This window comes from Dictyostelium purpureum (genome assembly GCF_000190715.1).
Source record: "Dictyostelium purpureum unplaced genomic scaffold DICPUscaffold_20, whole genome shotgun sequence".
Lineage (NCBI taxonomy): Eukaryota > Evosea > Eumycetozoa > Dictyosteliales > Dictyosteliaceae > Dictyostelium > Dictyostelium purpureum.
The window spans coordinates 1-17,072 of NW_003519357.1; the positions used below are offsets into that span (position 1 = coordinate 1).

General features: G+C 24.1%; 8 protein-coding genes across 8 annotated transcripts; 5 read left to right on the forward strand and 3 right to left on the reverse strand.

Moving 5' to 3' along the window:
• Positions 1-93: 93 nt before the first annotated feature.
• Positions 94-3,286, forward strand: DICPUDRAFT_96591 (uncharacterized protein). Its single transcript, XM_003284110.1, has 2 exons — positions 94-228; positions 975-3,286. The coding sequence occupies exon 2, from the start codon at positions 1,140-1,142 to the stop codon at positions 2,613-2,615; it is 1,476 nt and encodes a 491-aa protein (XP_003284158.1). The 5' UTR covers positions 94-228; positions 975-1,139; the 3' UTR covers positions 2,616-3,286.
• Positions 3,282-4,551, reverse strand: DICPUDRAFT_52726 (uncharacterized protein). The gene is made up of 4 exons (XM_003284147.1): positions 4,517-4,551; positions 4,211-4,438; positions 3,877-4,149; positions 3,282-3,786 (listed from the first exon to the last, which is right to left on the reverse strand). The coding sequence occupies exons 1-4, from the start codon at positions 4,517-4,519 to the stop codon at positions 3,370-3,372; spliced, it is 921 nt and encodes a 306-aa protein (XP_003284195.1). The 5' UTR covers positions 4,520-4,551; the 3' UTR covers positions 3,282-3,369.
• Positions 4,552-4,826: 275 nt separating this feature from the next.
• On the reverse strand, positions 4,827-7,247 carry DICPUDRAFT_147917 (uncharacterized protein; the record flags this gene model as incomplete). Its single annotated transcript, XM_003284148.1, has 3 exons — positions 4,827-5,696; positions 5,773-6,129; positions 6,204-7,247. 3 exons carry the CDS (start codon positions 7,245-7,247, stop codon positions 4,827-4,829), a joined length of 2,271 nt encoding a protein of 756 aa, XP_003284196.1.
• A 1,751-nt stretch (positions 7,248-8,998) lies between these two features.
• Positions 8,999-10,916, forward strand: ABCG27 (uncharacterized protein; the record flags this gene model as incomplete). The annotated part of the gene is made up of 3 exons (XM_003284111.1): positions 8,999-9,440; positions 9,514-9,614; positions 9,681-10,916. Coding segments are annotated over 3 exons (1,779 nt in total), but the record flags the coding sequence as incomplete, so codon positions are not given.
• A 380-nt stretch (positions 10,917-11,296) lies between these two features.
• DICPUDRAFT_27222 (uncharacterized protein) lies at positions 11,297-13,222 on the forward strand (the record flags this gene model as incomplete). Its single annotated transcript, XM_003284112.1, has 3 exons — positions 11,297-11,498; positions 11,572-12,255; positions 12,333-13,222. 3 exons carry the CDS (start codon positions 11,297-11,299, stop codon positions 13,220-13,222), a joined length of 1,776 nt encoding a protein of 591 aa, XP_003284160.1.
• Positions 13,223-13,388: 166 nt separating this feature from the next.
• On the reverse strand, positions 13,389-14,279 carry DICPUDRAFT_147920 (uncharacterized protein; the record flags this gene model as incomplete). The annotated part of the gene is made up of 1 exon (XM_003284149.1): positions 13,389-14,279. One exon carries the CDS (start codon positions 14,277-14,279, stop codon positions 13,389-13,391), a length of 891 nt encoding a protein of 296 aa, XP_003284197.1.
• Positions 14,280-14,897: 618 nt separating this feature from the next.
• Positions 14,898-15,281, forward strand: DICPUDRAFT_27237 (uncharacterized protein; the record flags this gene model as incomplete). The annotated part of the gene is made up of 1 exon (XM_003284113.1): positions 14,898-15,281. The coding sequence occupies one exon, from the start codon at positions 14,898-14,900 to the stop codon at positions 15,279-15,281; it is 384 nt and encodes a 127-aa protein (XP_003284161.1).
• A 527-nt stretch (positions 15,282-15,808) lies between these two features.
• DICPUDRAFT_147922 (uncharacterized protein) lies at positions 15,809-16,951 on the forward strand (the record flags this gene model as incomplete). Its single annotated transcript, XM_003284114.1, has 2 exons — positions 15,809-16,142; positions 16,197-16,951. 2 exons carry the CDS (start codon positions 15,809-15,811, stop codon positions 16,949-16,951), a joined length of 1,089 nt encoding a protein of 362 aa, XP_003284162.1.
• Positions 16,952-17,072: the final 121 nt, after the last annotated feature.

Consider the following 17,072-nt stretch of genomic DNA (forward strand, 5'->3'; position numbering starts at 1 on the left):
AAATTTTTTATTTTGTTTATTTATTATTGTATTAAATAAAATTATAAATAATAATTATAATAGAATAAATAATAAAGAAAACAATCAAAAACTATTCTTTTAAGAAAAACAATTATTATTTCAATTTTTATAATATAAAACCTGTTTTGTTTTTTTAAAAAGAAATATTTTTTATAAAAATAAAAAATTAAAACTATTTCTATCTTAAAATAAACAAACCCAAAAAAAGTATATAAAACACTACGTCTCTCTTTTTATTTTTTTATTTTTTTTTTCTTGTTTTTTTTATATCCATCCAAAAATAAATATTTATTTGTTTCATTCTATATTAACACTCACACTTATCGCACTAAATTAAATACATATATTTATTTAAAATTTAAATTGTGTGCGTGTGCTTTTTTCTATATTAAAAATACCCCCAAACACACAATCGTATTATTTTTCAATCATTCAATTTATAAAATACTAAATCACAAAAAATAAAAAATACACACACTACTCTATATAAATATATAAAGAAACATTTAATTTTAATTTTTTTTTTTATTTTTTTTTATTTTTTTATATTGTGTAATAATAATAATATTAAGAAAAAAATTCTTTCTCACCTTTTTTTTTAACTAAACACTTTCTTTATTTATTTTATATTATATCGTTTATATATCCTCATATTAATATTACATAAAATTCGAATTTATTTTGTGATACATTTATATATTTGTACATAAATATAGATGACTTTTAATTATTTTTAAAAAAATATTTCTAAATATATATTTATATTTTTTTTAAAATTTAATTTTAATTTATTTTTATTTTTTTAATTATTATTTTAAATTTTTTATGTATTGTTTTTCTTTATTTAGTTAATCATATAATTTTTTCTTTTTTTTTTTAAAACATAAACTCTTTTATATAAAAATAATAAATACTAATTTTTACAATTTTTTTTTTTTTTTAATAAAAAATAGTTTTATTTTTTTAATAATAAATTATATTATTTGTAAATAATTTTTTAATAACATCAACAACAATATAAAAAAAAAAGAAAAAAAACCAATTTTTTTATTTATTAAACAAGTGTAATAATAAAAAAAAATAATAGTAATAACCATAACAGTAATAATTTTTTAAAAATGAAAGATTCAATTGTTATACCAACTGTAAATTTAGCAAATTTATCAAACATCAACAAATCGCCAACATCATCAAATCCATGTTCTCCACATACTAAAATTATGGTATCCACTCCATACGAATTTGATGGATGTATGTTGTGTGTTAACGGTACTCCAAGTTGTTTACAAAAGAGAAGAGCCACATGGACATTAAAACTTCGTGTTGCACTCTATTGCCTCAGTGTTTTACACCCAGAAAAGAAATATTTTAACTTAAAGAAAGATATCTATACCTATGTTGACTCTCACTGGGACCACTTATCAATAAACACTGCCAAATCCGATCGTTGGAGAAAACAAGTTCAAGATTCACTCTCACATTGCCGTCATTTTGAAAGTGGTTGGGATGCAATGGGTTGTAATGGTCATTGGAGACTCATCCAACCATTAAACCCATGGGCCTTACCACCAGATAAGGAAGGTTCAATCTATGATGACGAAGAAAGCTCAGGTGGTATTTGTTTAACCCCAGAAGCTGGTTTATCACCACGTACAACTAAAAGTCCAAGAGAAGATCCATTATATAGAAATTTCCCAAAAAGAAGACCAACACAAACCGCACAACAACATCAACAACAACAACAACAATCTGTAAATAATGATAGTGAAGAAATTGAAAATAGAAAAAGAAAAGCAAATGATGAAGAACGTTTCACTGAAGAAGAATTATTATTACTTAAATACAGTCCTATGATTTTCTCTGATACCCCATCACCAAAATGTAGAACCCCAAGAGGTAATAATCCAGCAAGCATTTCTTCTGCTAACTCATCAACCACTAGTCCATCTATAATCGGAAACTCACCATTGTTAACTGCTGCCGGTGTCCACTTTTCTTTATCGAATTTCAACAATAACTTAAATTTAAATGGTCCAATTCACACTCCACCACAACAATCAATCAATAACAACTCCTCAATTAATAATATTACAATTTTAGATAATGGAAATTCTTCTCCACCATACTCTTCACCATCTTTACAATCAAACTCTAATACCACACACTCACCACCAATCCCAGCCAATCCTTTCAGTCCATGGAAGAATAATGGTGGATCAAATAGCAATAATGTAAATAGCGCTGGTAACTCACCATCCAAAAGCCCATCTCTATTTGGTTCAAATGGTATCGAAGATTTCAAAGTTTGTCCATTACCAAACCCATTCGGCGGCAACAATTATAAGGTCAACTCCCAAACCACTCCTGGTTTCACAGTTAGCAACAATAGCTCATTAAAAGTTCCTTCTGAATTATTAAAATCCTCAATTATTAATAATCATTTGACCCAACAAGCAGCCGCCGCTCAACAACAACAAGCCTCTCAGCAACCAAACAACAATTCTCCAAGTAACAATCCACCAACCTCCCCAAGAACTGGTGAAAAATTAACCAAACTTCAACAACAAAATTTAATTTTAAATTGTACTTATTAGAGAGGGTGGTGTTTATAATGGGTTTCGTTTTATATGGCGTCGTACATTGTGAGGTGCAACCATAGAGCATGGATTCCGTTTTAAAATTGCGTAAAGAAATTTTTTTTTTAATTTTATATAGGCGATAGTTAAAAAAAAATTTCAAAATTGTAAATATATTTTAAACAATCAACTCTATAATCAACACACTATACATCCATATACAATCAAACTCATAACTATTTTAAAAATAACTATTTATATTTAAAAAAAAGACTGACACATAAATCGATCATGTTATGTGTTTTTTTTCTATAGTTTTTCTTTTATATTATAATACATTTTTAAAATAATAATCTGTAAATTAGTAAATAAAAATATATAATAAAATAATCTAATAATAATAATTATAATAATGCGCTAAATAATAATATCACTTGTTTTAAAAAATAAATTAAAAAAAAAAAAAAAAAAAATAATAATAATACAAAAAAGATTCTTCAATCCAACACTTAACTATTTTTTATCAATATCCAAATAGTTATATCAATACATATTAATATACCAATAATTAAATGTATAGCTAGCACAGATAGATTTAAATTAAATCTATCATAATGTGTCTTATATTTTACTTCAAAAAAAAAAACCAAAAAAAAAAAAAAAAATAAATAAAAACTTAAATTTAAACTAAAACTTTATTTTCTTTTTTTTATTTGTATTTTATTTAAAAAAAAATATTATTTTGTTGTATATATAAACTGCAATATTAGTTTTAATCTGTTTTCTTTGATGATTTTGGTTTGAAATAAGTTTTAAGGTAAAAGTTAATGAATAATAAAAGGAAAATTAAATTATTGACCATAGTAAATGCAAATGGTCCCCAACCTTTGCATGAATGATCGAAACCACCTGTGGAGGAATTGAATGAGATATCTTGAAGAAGGAATGGAATGGCAAGAATAAATGACATTGTGAATTGGAATAATTGACCCGAAGTAAGATATGATTTCCACCAAATACGAACAGATGGATTAATTGAAGTTCTAAAGTAGTAATAATACATAAAGATATGTACAAGAGTATTAGCAAACATTCCAACTGAAGCATAAGCAACACCTGATGGCAACCAAGTCCAAACAATTAAAACAACAATTGCATGATGCCAAATGTGGAGGAAAATTAATTGTCTCTATATTTAATAGTAAATATTAATAAAATTTCTTATTATTTTTTATTATTATTATTTTATTATTATTATTATTATATTATTTTTACTTACTCTTTTTAAAACAATAATTAAAGTATCAATAAATTCATAAAATTTACTAACAAAATAAATATAGTGCCAATAGAAAATTCTACCAGTAATTGGATTAGACTTTGGAGAACAAAACAAGGCATTGATTCCATGTTCAGTGGTAGTGAAGAGAATAAAAAGGTCATATGAAATACCGACCCACATAAATAAGGACCAAATACATAAAATTAAATTATGAATACCTGAAACAAATCCGAGTTTCCAACCTTTAATGTTTAATACACTAAATAAAAACTAAATAATTGAAGTCATTAGTAATCTTTTATATAAAAATCTAAAAATAGTTTGTATTTACCTTAATTGTTAAAACTGTTAAAAGATAAACAAAAATTGATAAAAAGATAAAGTTTTTATTTGAAAATGGTGTTACACCTTCAACAAATTTGAAGTTATTTGATGGTAAGAGTTGGCTCCAATCCCATTTGCTATAGTCGACTTCAAATAATGATTGTAAGCTATATTCTGATGGAATTAAAGTTTTAAAAAATTCTGTTGGTACCAAATCTAAATAATTTGGTTCAGCCTGTATTTTTAATTATTACTATATTAATTTAAAATAAATAAAATAAAAATATTAACTAAAGAAATATATATTTGTTACCATTTTATTGATTATTGTACGTAAAAATAATCGCCTAGTAATACAAAAGTAATTTTATAATGAAAAAAAAAATTTAAAAAATGGTTATTTTTAAATTTTTTTTTTATTTTTTTTTTTATATTTTATTTTTTTAAAAATTTTTTTTTTGTCACCACACAAACCTTTATTTGAACATAAAAAAAATATCTGATGATTGAGTGTGTGGAGCACTTAATTCTTAAAAATCAAAGAAAATAAACTAAACCAAAAAATTTTCAATGGTTTTTTATTTTTAAAAATAAAAACCTAAAATTTTTATTTTTTTATTTTTTTATATGCTATTAATATCAATAGTTGTTTCGCTATTAGCTGGGATATTTTGGGTGGATTCAATATTTTGATTATTATGAATATTATTATGAATATTATTATTGGTATTATTATTATTATTATTATTATTATTATTATTATTATTATTATTATTATTATTATTATTATTATTATTATTATTATTAATAATAAAATTATTAATATTGATATTATTATTATTAGTATTATTATTATTGCTTTGATTTATTAAAATATTATCGCTACTACAGTCTATACTATTACTAATACCACTCGTATTTGAATCATTACTACTTATACTATTATTAGAAATTGTTCTGGTTATACTAGTCGTACTATTATTTAGCATTAGTTCTGAAGATTCTGATATCTTTGGGCTTGTTGATATTGAACCTGTACTATCTTTTTTTTTCTTTTTATTTTTTTTTTCTTTAATGACAACACTATTACTAATATTAATGTTATTACTGTTATTACTATTATTTTCATTTGAGTATTTTGAACGAGAAATTAACCAATGTCTTAGGCCACCATGTTTTGAAGAGTGATGAAGTATTACACCACCGACAATAATTAAAACGCATGCCCCAACACATCCAAATACAATACCTAAAATGGTTGGAAGATTACTTTTTGTCATTGCGAATGGACTTTGACTGGTTTTAACACCATTAATACTTGCTTTGTTATAATAGCTACTTCCAAATGACCCAGTTATAGATGTCAAAACAGCAAAGGATGTAAAATGATCAGTGTATCCAATTATCATTGAATCTACAATAGAAATATTTGAACATTTTTCCCATTTACCGGTAGTTTCATTTATAAAAGCAAAATATAATTTATTTACATCCTAGTTTAAATTAAAATAAGAGTATTAAAAAAAGTTTTGAACTGTTTTAATTTTTTTTTTTACCCATTTTACTTACAAATGTAGGATTGTTTATTAGATTAAATTCAAATCTAATTTTATTTTTGAAATGACTTATATGGGTTCCGTTAACTGATGCAGTAATATTAATGATTGGGGTTAAAAGTGATAGTTGATATTTATAATTTAAACTATCATCGCTTTTTATAGCTTCTACTATTGAATCTGCTACTGGTTGAACTTTTATTTGGGTCAAAGATGGTAATGTATTTGATTCGATGTATATATCAACAATTTTAATATGATCCGAGTTAAAATCAAATGGTGATTCATAAGTATTAACTGAAACTTTTGTATCTTTATTTCCTTCCATAATAGTCCTTGATAATAAAATTGGTTTATAATAATAAGGTGGCTAAAATTAAAAAAAAAAAAATACTAATTAGTATCTCCATCTAAAATTCTTTATAAAATTTTAAAATATCTTACAAATGGACATGGTGATTTACAAGAACCATCAAAGCATTTTAAATGACCATTCTCACATTTATCGCAGCTTGATGATGACTCCACACAAATACCGGTTGGACATTGAAATGGTAACTCGGCTGTACAACCATCATATTGATTACATGGTCCACATTGTCCGTTGGGGCATATACCGAATGTACAATTGTTAACTATTGAATCTGGACACAACCCTTGAGACTTGCTGCATGAACCATCCATACACCTTACTGGTTCATTATATGGGCACCTTGTTGTTATATCATTGAGTTGGCCAATACATCCTGGGTAGTCACCCATACAAGCCCCATTGGGACAGATTCCACCTACACAAAAACTAAATTGTGATGGAAATAAATTATAATCTTCATAAAAAATATCATCTTCGCTTATTGTGTTTATGTTATTATTATTTTGTTTAGAAGGTTTTTTTTTATTATTTTTGGGTGCTCTGGATGATATAATTGAATTATGGTTTGAAATTGTTTTTTCATTTGGGGTTGAAGAAATTGGGTTAGTTTCAATTGGTGATGATGTTTTTGCTTTTGATGAGGTATTATCAATAAAAGAAGCTTCGCTGGTTGTTGTTGGTGTTGATGAAACAGGAGAGGTTGGGATTGTGGTTGCTGGAGATGTTGTAGTGCTAGATGCAATTATGTTTGCAGAAGTGGGTAATGGTTGTGGTTGCTGAGTCCTATGGTTTTTTGTATTTGTGAATGGAAGTAAATTTTGTGTGGCGCTACTCGTTATGTCTTTTATTGGTGATCGTAATAAAGGTGAATCATTATTATCTGTATTTAAATAATTATTATTTAGAGTATTTAAAAAAGAGCCATCTATTGCCGATATGGTTGAAGATGATGACTTTATTTTGGTTCCAACTAATGATGATCCAACTAGTGATGTTGTGACACCACCACCTGTAAATTTATTTTGAATTGGTGATCCATTAATATATATAAAATTGCTATTTAAATTTATCGTTATTAAAAATATTATTATATTTATTAATTCTTTTATTTTCATTTTATATACAAAATATTACTCGGTATTAAAAACCAATATAAGTTTAAATATATTATAGTTTTTATGGTATATTTGATTTGATTTTTATTAAAATGAATTATAATTTTTTTTTTTTTTTTTTTTTTTTTTTTTTTTTTTTTTTTTTTTTTTTTTTTTTGATTATATGAGCGAGTGTTTTGATTATTATTGTCTATTTCTTTTCATTAGTATTAATAATAATATATATATATAAAAAAATAACAAATATTTTTATGATTAATATAAGATTTGAAAAAAATAATAAATTTTTTTTTTTTTAATATAAATATTAATAATTTATTTTTTTTAATTTAAAAAATTATAAAAAATCATTTATTAAGTGTCTGTTTATTTATTTGTTTATAAAAAAGATTATTAATATTATTATTATTTTTATTATTATTATTGGTATGTATATATACTAATATATATATACCTTTCATTTTTATTATTTTAAAACATATTAACCCTTTCGGATAATTTTATATTATAAACCCCAAAAAGAATATATATATATTTATTTATACATGTTATAAAATATATATATTATTTAATCATGTGGTATCTTTATAAAAAAATTAAATTTTTTTTTAAAAATATAATTTTTTTTTTTTTAAAATTTAATATTTTTTTTTATTTTTTTTTTATTATAGCACATACTTTTAAAATAATAAATGTTTAAGATATTAATTTAAAATTTCTTTGTATTACAATTTATTTTTAAATTATTTTCAATTTTTAAAACCAAAATATAAAAATTAATAAAATAATAACAATTAACAATAAACAATAAACAATAAACAATAAACAATAAACAATAAAAACAATCAAATACAGCTTATCTTTAAATAGCACAAAAGATTAAAATTTAACAATGGTGACATTCAAGTATTTCACCAAATCATTCAATCAGTATTTAAATGTAATATTATAATTATTTTAATTCCCAAATAAAACTATTTTTTTATATAAAATTATAACAAAAAAAAAGTAATTTGGAAAAAAGTAATTTAAAAAAAACACAAATGGTAAGGTATTTATAACCTTTTTTTTTGGTTTTTATTTTTTAATGGGGTTTTAAGCAACCTAGGTTGCTTATTCAGTTAAACTGAAAATAATTGGAACCCTAATTTAGCCGAAAAAGTATACCATAGATATTTTTTTTATTATTTTATTATTTTTTATAAAAACCAAAAAAATTTTAATAAAAAAAATAAAAAATTAATAAAAAAATAAAAAATTATAAAAATTATAAAAATTATTTTTTAATTTTTTTATTAATTTTTTTTAATAACCATCTGTATTTGTTTTTTTTTGTAGCTTGTTCAAAATTAATAATAATAATAAAAATAAAAATAAAAATAAAAACAATAGTTATAATTTCAAATAATAATTTTAATAATTTAAAATTGTTCTTTATACTAAAATTTTTTTATTTCCTTTAATAGGTTTTAGAAAACAATAAAAAAGAAATATGGATGGTATACCATTAGAATCTTACCAACCCAATAACTCTGAAAGATGTAGGTTTAAAAAAAAATTAAAAATTAATTATAAAGAAAAATTCAATTAACTTAAATATTTTAAATATAATAGTATCATGGGCAAAATCACAAAGTTTTGAAGTAGAAATTAAAAATTTAAAGGTATCTTGCGAATTACCAAGATCAATACCAATTTTTGGGAAAAAAAAAGGAGAAGTTGAAATTTTAAAACCAATAGAGCAATTAGTAGTACCAGCAGGAACATTTTTAGCAATTTTAGGTACTAGTGGTTCTGGTAAAACAACATTTTTAAATACTATTTCAGGTAGAAGTGAGGACTATATTGTTGGTGGTGAAATTTTTTTTAATGGACATGAGGTTTCGAAAGAAGAAATTAAAAAAACAGTGGGATATGTATTGCAAAGTGATCAATTATTACCAACTCTAACAGTACGTGAAACATTACAATATGCAGGACTTTTAAGACTACCAGAACATTTTACAAAAGAAAGAAAATTGGAAATTGTAGAAGAAATTATTGGTGAACTAGCACTTCGTGAATGTAGCAATCGTTTGGTTGGTGGATTTGGTAAAAAACGTGGTATTTCTGGTGGTGAAATGCGTCGTGTCAGTATAGGTGTACAAATGTTATCCAATCCAGGTGTAATTTATTTAGATGAGCCTACTTCAGGTAATATATTTATTTATTTATTTTATTTTTATTCATTTTTTTAATAATAATTCAAAATTGAATATTATTACAGGTTTGGATTCTTTTTCAGCAGCCAATTTAGTTCAAACTCTTTTGTCTTTATCAAGATCAAATAATAAAAGTGTAATTATGACTATTCACCAACCTAAAAATGTTAGTATTATTTTTATTTTCTAAAAAAAAAAAAAAATATTCTAATAATTAATTTTTTAACTCCAGGATATCTTCAAACTTTTTGATAGAATTTTATTATTATCAAAAGGTAACATTGTTTATTATGGTCCCACCAAAGATATTGTTGGTCACTTTGCATCATTAGGTTATGATTGTCCATACGATTCAAACCCAGCAGACTATATTTTAGATTTAATTACTGTAAATTTGCAAAATGAAAAGATTCAAGAAGAGTCAAATAATAGATTAAAATATTTAATAGAAGGTTATAGAAACTCAAAGATTAAACAACAAATTCAATCAATTGATAATAATAGTGATGAGAATAATAGTAATATTAACAGTCTAGACAATGATAAGCTCTCAATAGATAATAAAGGTACAGATAAAAAAGAAAAAAAAGAAAAAAAAGAATTTAAAATCGAAAATCGTAACACATCATTACTTTTACAAACTTATTTATTAACAAAGAGGTCTTTATTACACATTGCAAGAGATAAAACTTTATTAGCAGCAAGAATGATCGAAACCGTTTTAATGGCGTTAATATGTGGGGGTATTTTCTATCAGTTAGGTGTAGATTTGGTCGGCATCAATAGCAGAGTATCATGCTTTTACGTAATTACAATTTTACAGCCATATTTAATTATTATTGCAACTATTCTCCAGTATAGCGAAGAATTATTAGTGTTTGATAGAGAACATTACGATCAGATGTATAGTAGTTATAGCTATTGGTTCGCAACTAAAATTAGCAACCTCCCTTTTGAAGTATTATCATCGCTTATTTTCAGTTGTATTTTCTATTGGATGGCAGATCTAAGACCAGCAGCCACAAATTTCTTTTGGTTCTTTTTAACTTTAACATTGGTACAATATGCCAGTGCGTCCATTGGTATGATGTCAACATCTTTTATAAGACAGTTTGCAGGTGCTTCTCTTATGGCCAATCTTTTTATGACTTTTTGGAGTATTTCAGCTGGTTTCCTTTTAAATCCAAGCACATTCCCATTTTATATTAATTGGATCAGCTATACCAGTATCTATCAATATTCATTCGGTGCAATGGCAGCTAATGAACTAATAGGCAATCAATATCCATGTCCATTCGAAGAAAATGATATTCAATGTTTACTTTATAATGGCGATCAAATTCTCAGTAGACTAACATTAAAATCAAATAATGTAAGAAACAACTGTCTTATTCTCTTCACAATTATAGTTTGTTTAAATTTAATTTCATTCTTAGCTTTAAGATTCATAAAACATAAGCCCAAATAAAATATTATAATTTATGTTTGTAATTACAAACCTCATAATTTAAAAAAACAATTTTTTTTTTTCCAACGAAACTTCTTTTTCTTTTTTTTTTTTTTTTGTTCAAAAATTCATCATCAATTGTTTTAAAAATTTTTTTTTCAAGATATTTGCGAAAACATTTATTAATAAAAATAGGAGGAAAAAAATATAAAGAATTTTCATAGGAAAAAAAAAAAATTTTGATTTTTTTTTTCATTTATGTTTATTAAAAAAATATCATGTGATATCATGGAATTGGAAATGGATATTTTCCACTTTTTTTTTCATTATAAAAACAAAAAAAAAAAAAATGATATCATTATATTTTTCAACAATTTTATAAAAACAAATAAATATAAAAAATGAAATTAATACTACTTTTAATATTAACTGTTTGTTTGGCAGTTCCAACATTATCATTCAACAGAGATTCGAATTGGGTCAGAAGTGATAGAGCAAGTAAAAACCATTTAGTTAACTTCCATGTTGCTTTAAATCAAAGAAATCTTGATATTTTAGAATCTACTTTATTAGATGTCTCTAATCCATTATCACCAAACTATGGTATGTATAACCCTTTTTTTCAATAATATTAAAAATATTATATATTAACATACCTAATTTAATACATCTAAAGGTAAATATTGGGATATGGAATCAGTATTAGGTTTAGTTGCACCAGAACAAAAAGTTGTTGATACCGTTGAAGAATATTTATATGAAAATGGTTGTGAATCAGTCGAAATTCATAGTGATTACCTTAAAGTTTCTGCACCAGTTTCTGCAATCGAAAAAATGTTTTCAGTCGAAATGTTCAACTACAAACATGCTGTTAAAGCCAATCAAAAATTAATTCGTTCAAAACAAACCTATACCATTCCACACCAAATTAAAGAACATGTTCATATTGTTACAGGTTTATCTGAATTACCACACTTAAGCAATGGACCACAAAAACATAAATTAAATCATAAATCAGTTCAATCCACTCCAAATGCTGACCCAGGTCTAGTTATTCCAGCTACCATTCAAAACTTATATGGTATCCCAACTAACTACAACAATCATCCAAATACATCAATGTGTGTTGCTGAATTCCAAGCTGATCATTCATACAATCCAAAAGATTTAAATACATTTGCTACCAAAACTGGAACTCCATTAATTAAAGTTACAAAGAGAGTTGGTCCATTTGTTCCATCCGACCCAGATGGTGAATCAACATTAGATGTTCAATATGGTGCTGCCATTGCTGAAGATGCTCAATTTTGGTTTTGGACTGTTGATGGTTGGATGTTTGAATTTTCATCTGCTCTTGCTGGTATGTATAAATAAATATTAGTATTTGAATTGATAAAAACATATGTAATATTAACTTAATAAAATTTTTATTTATAGAACAATACCCAGCTCCTTATGTTGTTAGTATGTCATGGGGTTGGCCAGAACCAGAACAATGTGGCGGAAACAACCCAGCTAACTGCCAAAAAGGTGAAAACTCATTCGAATATGTCGAACGTACCAATATTGAATTCCAAAAGATTGGTTTACGTGGTATCACTCTTTTAGCTTCTTCAGGTGATGATGGCGCTCCAGGTAATGGCAATCCAGATTGTTCAACTAAAGGCCAAGTAATTTCAACTATTTTCCCAGGTGCTTCACCATGGGTTACCTCTGTTGGTGCCACAATGTTAGGCAAATCATCATCAAATAGTGGCAACATCTACAAAGGTATTCCAGTCTGTAATAATAATAAATGTGCTACATCTACTGAAGAAATTGTTTGTCAAGCTCCACCAGCTGCCATTACTACTGGTGGTGGTTTCTCAAACTATATCCCACGTCCATCATGGCAATCAGATGTTGTTGATGCATATCTTAACTCTGGTACACCATTACCAGCATCAAAATACTTTAACTCAAGCAACAGAGGTTTCCCAGATGTATCTGCTTTAGGTCATAACTATTATATTGTTTTAGGTGGTAATCCAACACCAGTCGATGGAACCTCTGCATCATCACCAGTATTTGGCGCTATTATTTCATTATTAAACAGCTATCGTTTCAATAACAACAAATCACCACTTGGTTTCATTAACCCAGTTCTCTATGCCGCTGCTGCCTCAAACAATAATGCCTTCACTGATATTACATCAGGTGATAATAAATGTACTACTCAATGTTGCTCTAAAGTTGGCTATGTCGCCGCCAAAGGATGGGATCCAGTTACCGGATTAGGTACTCCAAACTTTAAAGGTTTATTAGCTTATATCCAAACTTTACAATAAATAAATAAAAAATAATTGTTTTAAAATCTCATTAAAAAAAATTTTTATTTTATAAAAATATAGTTTTACAAAAACTTGACAATAGGGTAAAAAAAAACTGTGTGCATATAAATTTTATTTTAAGTTTTTATTTTTTTAGTTTTTATTTTTTTATTTTTAATATTTTTTATTGAGATAATCTTATTTTAGCCTTTCTACCTCTTTTTCCTGGAGTTGGAGTAGGACTAGTAGTTGGTGCTATTGGTGTTGTTGTAGTGGAGGTATTTGATATGGTGGTGTTTATATTATTATTATTTATTATAGTATTATTATTATTATTATTATTATCATTATTATTATTATTATTATTATTAAAATTTGCAGATTTTGATAGATATATTTGTTTTTGTTGAGCTTTCTCTAATAATAATTGTTGTTGTTTTAATTTTTTCTGATTTTCTTTTTCTAATTCTTCTTTTAAACGATTTGTAAGATATTCATTCATTTCCCTATCTTTTTCTGATTCAATGGAAGGTAATACGGGCAAATTTATTGATTTTCTCATTTCATCAATTGAGTCTTTTAAAGGATACATTTCGGTTTCTCTTTGATGGGTTAGTTGTTTACGAATAATTTCTTTATGAGTCTTTGATTCGATTATTAATGCCTCAACATTGAAAATATCGTTTTGAATATCTTTTAAAATGGTTTCATATTTTTTGTATTCTTGAATTAATGAGTTTCGCTCTTTATATAGATCTTCTAAAATTGTATCTTCTGATTTAATGTTTTCCATATTTTGTAAAACACCATTTTTAATTTTATAATATTCTTTTTCTTTATTTTTTAATACTGAAAAAAATGTTAATTTATCTTTAAATTCATCAAAATTATTATTAAATAATTTTGATTCATTATTTTTTAAAATATTATTATTACTATTACTATTATTACTATTATCTACAAAATTATTACTATCATTATTTATATTATCTACATTCACTTTATTATTTTTATTTTTGGGTATTAAATTATTATTTTTGTCAACGTCCATATTATTTATTTCACCTATATCCATTTTATTTATTTATTTATATCTTTTTTTTTTATTGATTTTTTTTTTTTATTTTTAATTTTTATATTAATTTATTTTTTTATTTTTATTTTTTTTTATTTAGATTATAAAATATTTTATTTCTATTTATAACTTTAAGTATATACTATTGTTATTATTATTATTATTATTGATTTAATAGTTTATTTATTTATTATATTTATATTATTTTTTTAAAGAAAAAAAAAAAATTTGCAATTTGAGTTTTTTTTTTTTTTTTTTTTTTTGGGTTTTTTTTGGGAAATTTTTTTTCAATAAATTTTTTTTAAAAAATAAAAAATTTATATATTTATAATAAATTTCACTATATTAAAAATATATATATATTTGGTTAAATTATTATTTATTATTTATTTATTGAAATTTAAATAATTTAAATAAAATTTTTGGTAAAAAAAAAAAAAAAAAATTTTTTTAAAAAAAAAAACAAAAACGAAAAAAAAAAAATTTTTAATTTTTTTTAAAAATTTTTTTATTTTTTAAATAATTTTATTATTTTTCATTTCAACTTATAATCAATTTTTCGACTATTCTTTAATTGTATATATATTAAATAGGGACAATCGGAATAATAGTTATAAAATGATCACCAAAATTTTAGATACCCTTACAAGAAAGCAAAGAGTTATTTCAGGTTTAGTAATCTCAAAAACCCATACAAAAACAGCTTTATGTTTAGTCAAAAAACTTTACTTTGATAAAGGAAAATATGCTGCATTAGAATATAAAAGAACTAAATATATGATTCACGATCCAGAAGATATTTGCAATGTTGGTGATCAAGTTCATTTTCAAGAATGTGCACCAATTTCAAAAAGAAAAACCCACACTTTAACCAAAATCGTAAAAAGAAATGTTGCCACCGATTTCATCAAACAAAACCCACAATACATTGTTACACCAAATGAAATTGCAAGAAGAAAAGAACAAGATAAAATTAAATATACTCATATTGCTGATTTATAAAACAATGAATCATTTAAATAATAATAATAATAATAATAATAATCTATACAGTTTTTCAATTTAAAATAATAATATAATACCAAAAGTAATAACAACAATGATAATAACCATAATAAACATAATAACAACACAATAATATAATTTATAATAAAATTATAAAACATCATTGCCGATGTAATCAAACCTTACGAAAATAAAAAAATTTTAAAAAAAAAAAAAAAAAAAAAATTTTAATAGTGTATTTACCAAATCATTATTTAATTTACTAAACCAAGGGAAAGAGAATCAAATTACTTTTAAAAAATTTGCAAACAATCAATTTTTTAATTTGAGATCTTAATTTCTTTTTTTTTTTTGTTTAATTTTATTTATTTTTTTATTTTTTTTTAATTTATTTTTTTAATTAAATTTTTTATAAATGGATCGTTTTTTTCTTCACTTTTTATTATTTTTATTTTTTAATAACAACACTCAAGTAATAATAACAACAAAAATAAATAATAACATTTATCTATAATATTAAAAATATGAAGTTAAGTGAAATTGAAGAGTTGTATAATCAAGTCCCATATTGTAAAGAATGGAATAGGGTGAAAATTAAAGAAATTACCAAAGGGTTTTCAAATGAATTTAAATATTTAATCGAAAATATAGATAGTGAAAACAATATCATCGAAAAAGTATTTATTAGAATATCTAGTATCAAGTTAAAAGAAGAAAAGATAGAGGAATTTAAAAGAACCAAATTATTAAACAGTATAACAGATGACTTTAATATGACCCGTGCTATTGAAATGGGTGTGTTTGAAAAAAATAACAATAGTGAAGGATATGTTTGGATCCTAACCAACTGGATTGAAGGTATGTTGTGGTTTAGACACACAGGTATTAAATAAATACTAATATAAAAAATAGGTACAGATTTTAGAGATGATTTACCAAAGTTACCACTTAAAAAACAATATGAATTGGGGTTGGATGCAGGTAGATTATTAAAACTATTCCATTCGTTAGAAATTAAAGATACTTCAAATATCTATAATAGAGATAACATTGAAAGAAAATTAAGAATAATTCAAGATTTCGAAAATACAAAAGATATAAGATTTGAAAATGATGAATTAATTATTAAATTCATCAAAGAAAATTTAGATACAGTTTATAAGCTCGATTGTCAGAAATTAGTATTAAAACATGGTGACTATCATGTGGGTAATATGGTTTTAACAGATACCAATCAATTTGCAGTTATAGATTTCAATCGCAGTTGCTATGGCTTTGCTTTGGATGAATTTCAAAGGATTCAAAACTTTGATATAGAGTGTTCAGTTCATTTTAGTATAGGTCAAATCGATGGCTATTTTGGAAACAAATCTAGTGAAATCTTAAACAACCATTCATTTTGGTACTCATTCAAAACATTTGTTGCAATGTCACTTATATCTGGGGTTCACTGGGCAAGAACTTTTGACCAATCTATTGTCGATGGCATGATATATAGGGCACAAGAAGCTCTATCTCACTTTAACAACTTTAAAGATGATATACCATCATGGTACTTAGAATTCAAACAACAACAACAGCAAAAAGAAGCTACAGAAGATATTGAAAACTCCAAGTTTAATGAAGAATCCATTTTATCTCAAAAGAAACAATTGGAATCTATCTAATAAACAATAGTAAAACAAGAAAAGCCAATATATAAATTTTTCAGGAATGTTCATCATAAAACCCATTCCAAGTTTGCAAAGATTTTAGAAAAATATCAAATCTTTTTTTTTATAAAAAAAA

Coding starts and splice junctions, on each gene's coding strand:
- DICPUDRAFT_96591 (XM_003284110.1), top strand. CDS start 1,140: ATGAAAGATTCAATTGTTATACCAACTGTAAATTTAGCAAATTTATCA.
- DICPUDRAFT_52726 (XM_003284147.1), bottom strand. Junction 4,150..4,210: donor TAACAGTTTTAACAATTAAG/GTAAATACAAAC, acceptor TCAATTATTTAG/TTTTTATTTAGTGTATTAAA. Junction 3,787..3,876: donor TAATTATTGTTTTAAAAAGA/GTAAGTAAAAAT, acceptor TATTAAATATAG/AGACAATTAATTTTCCTCCA.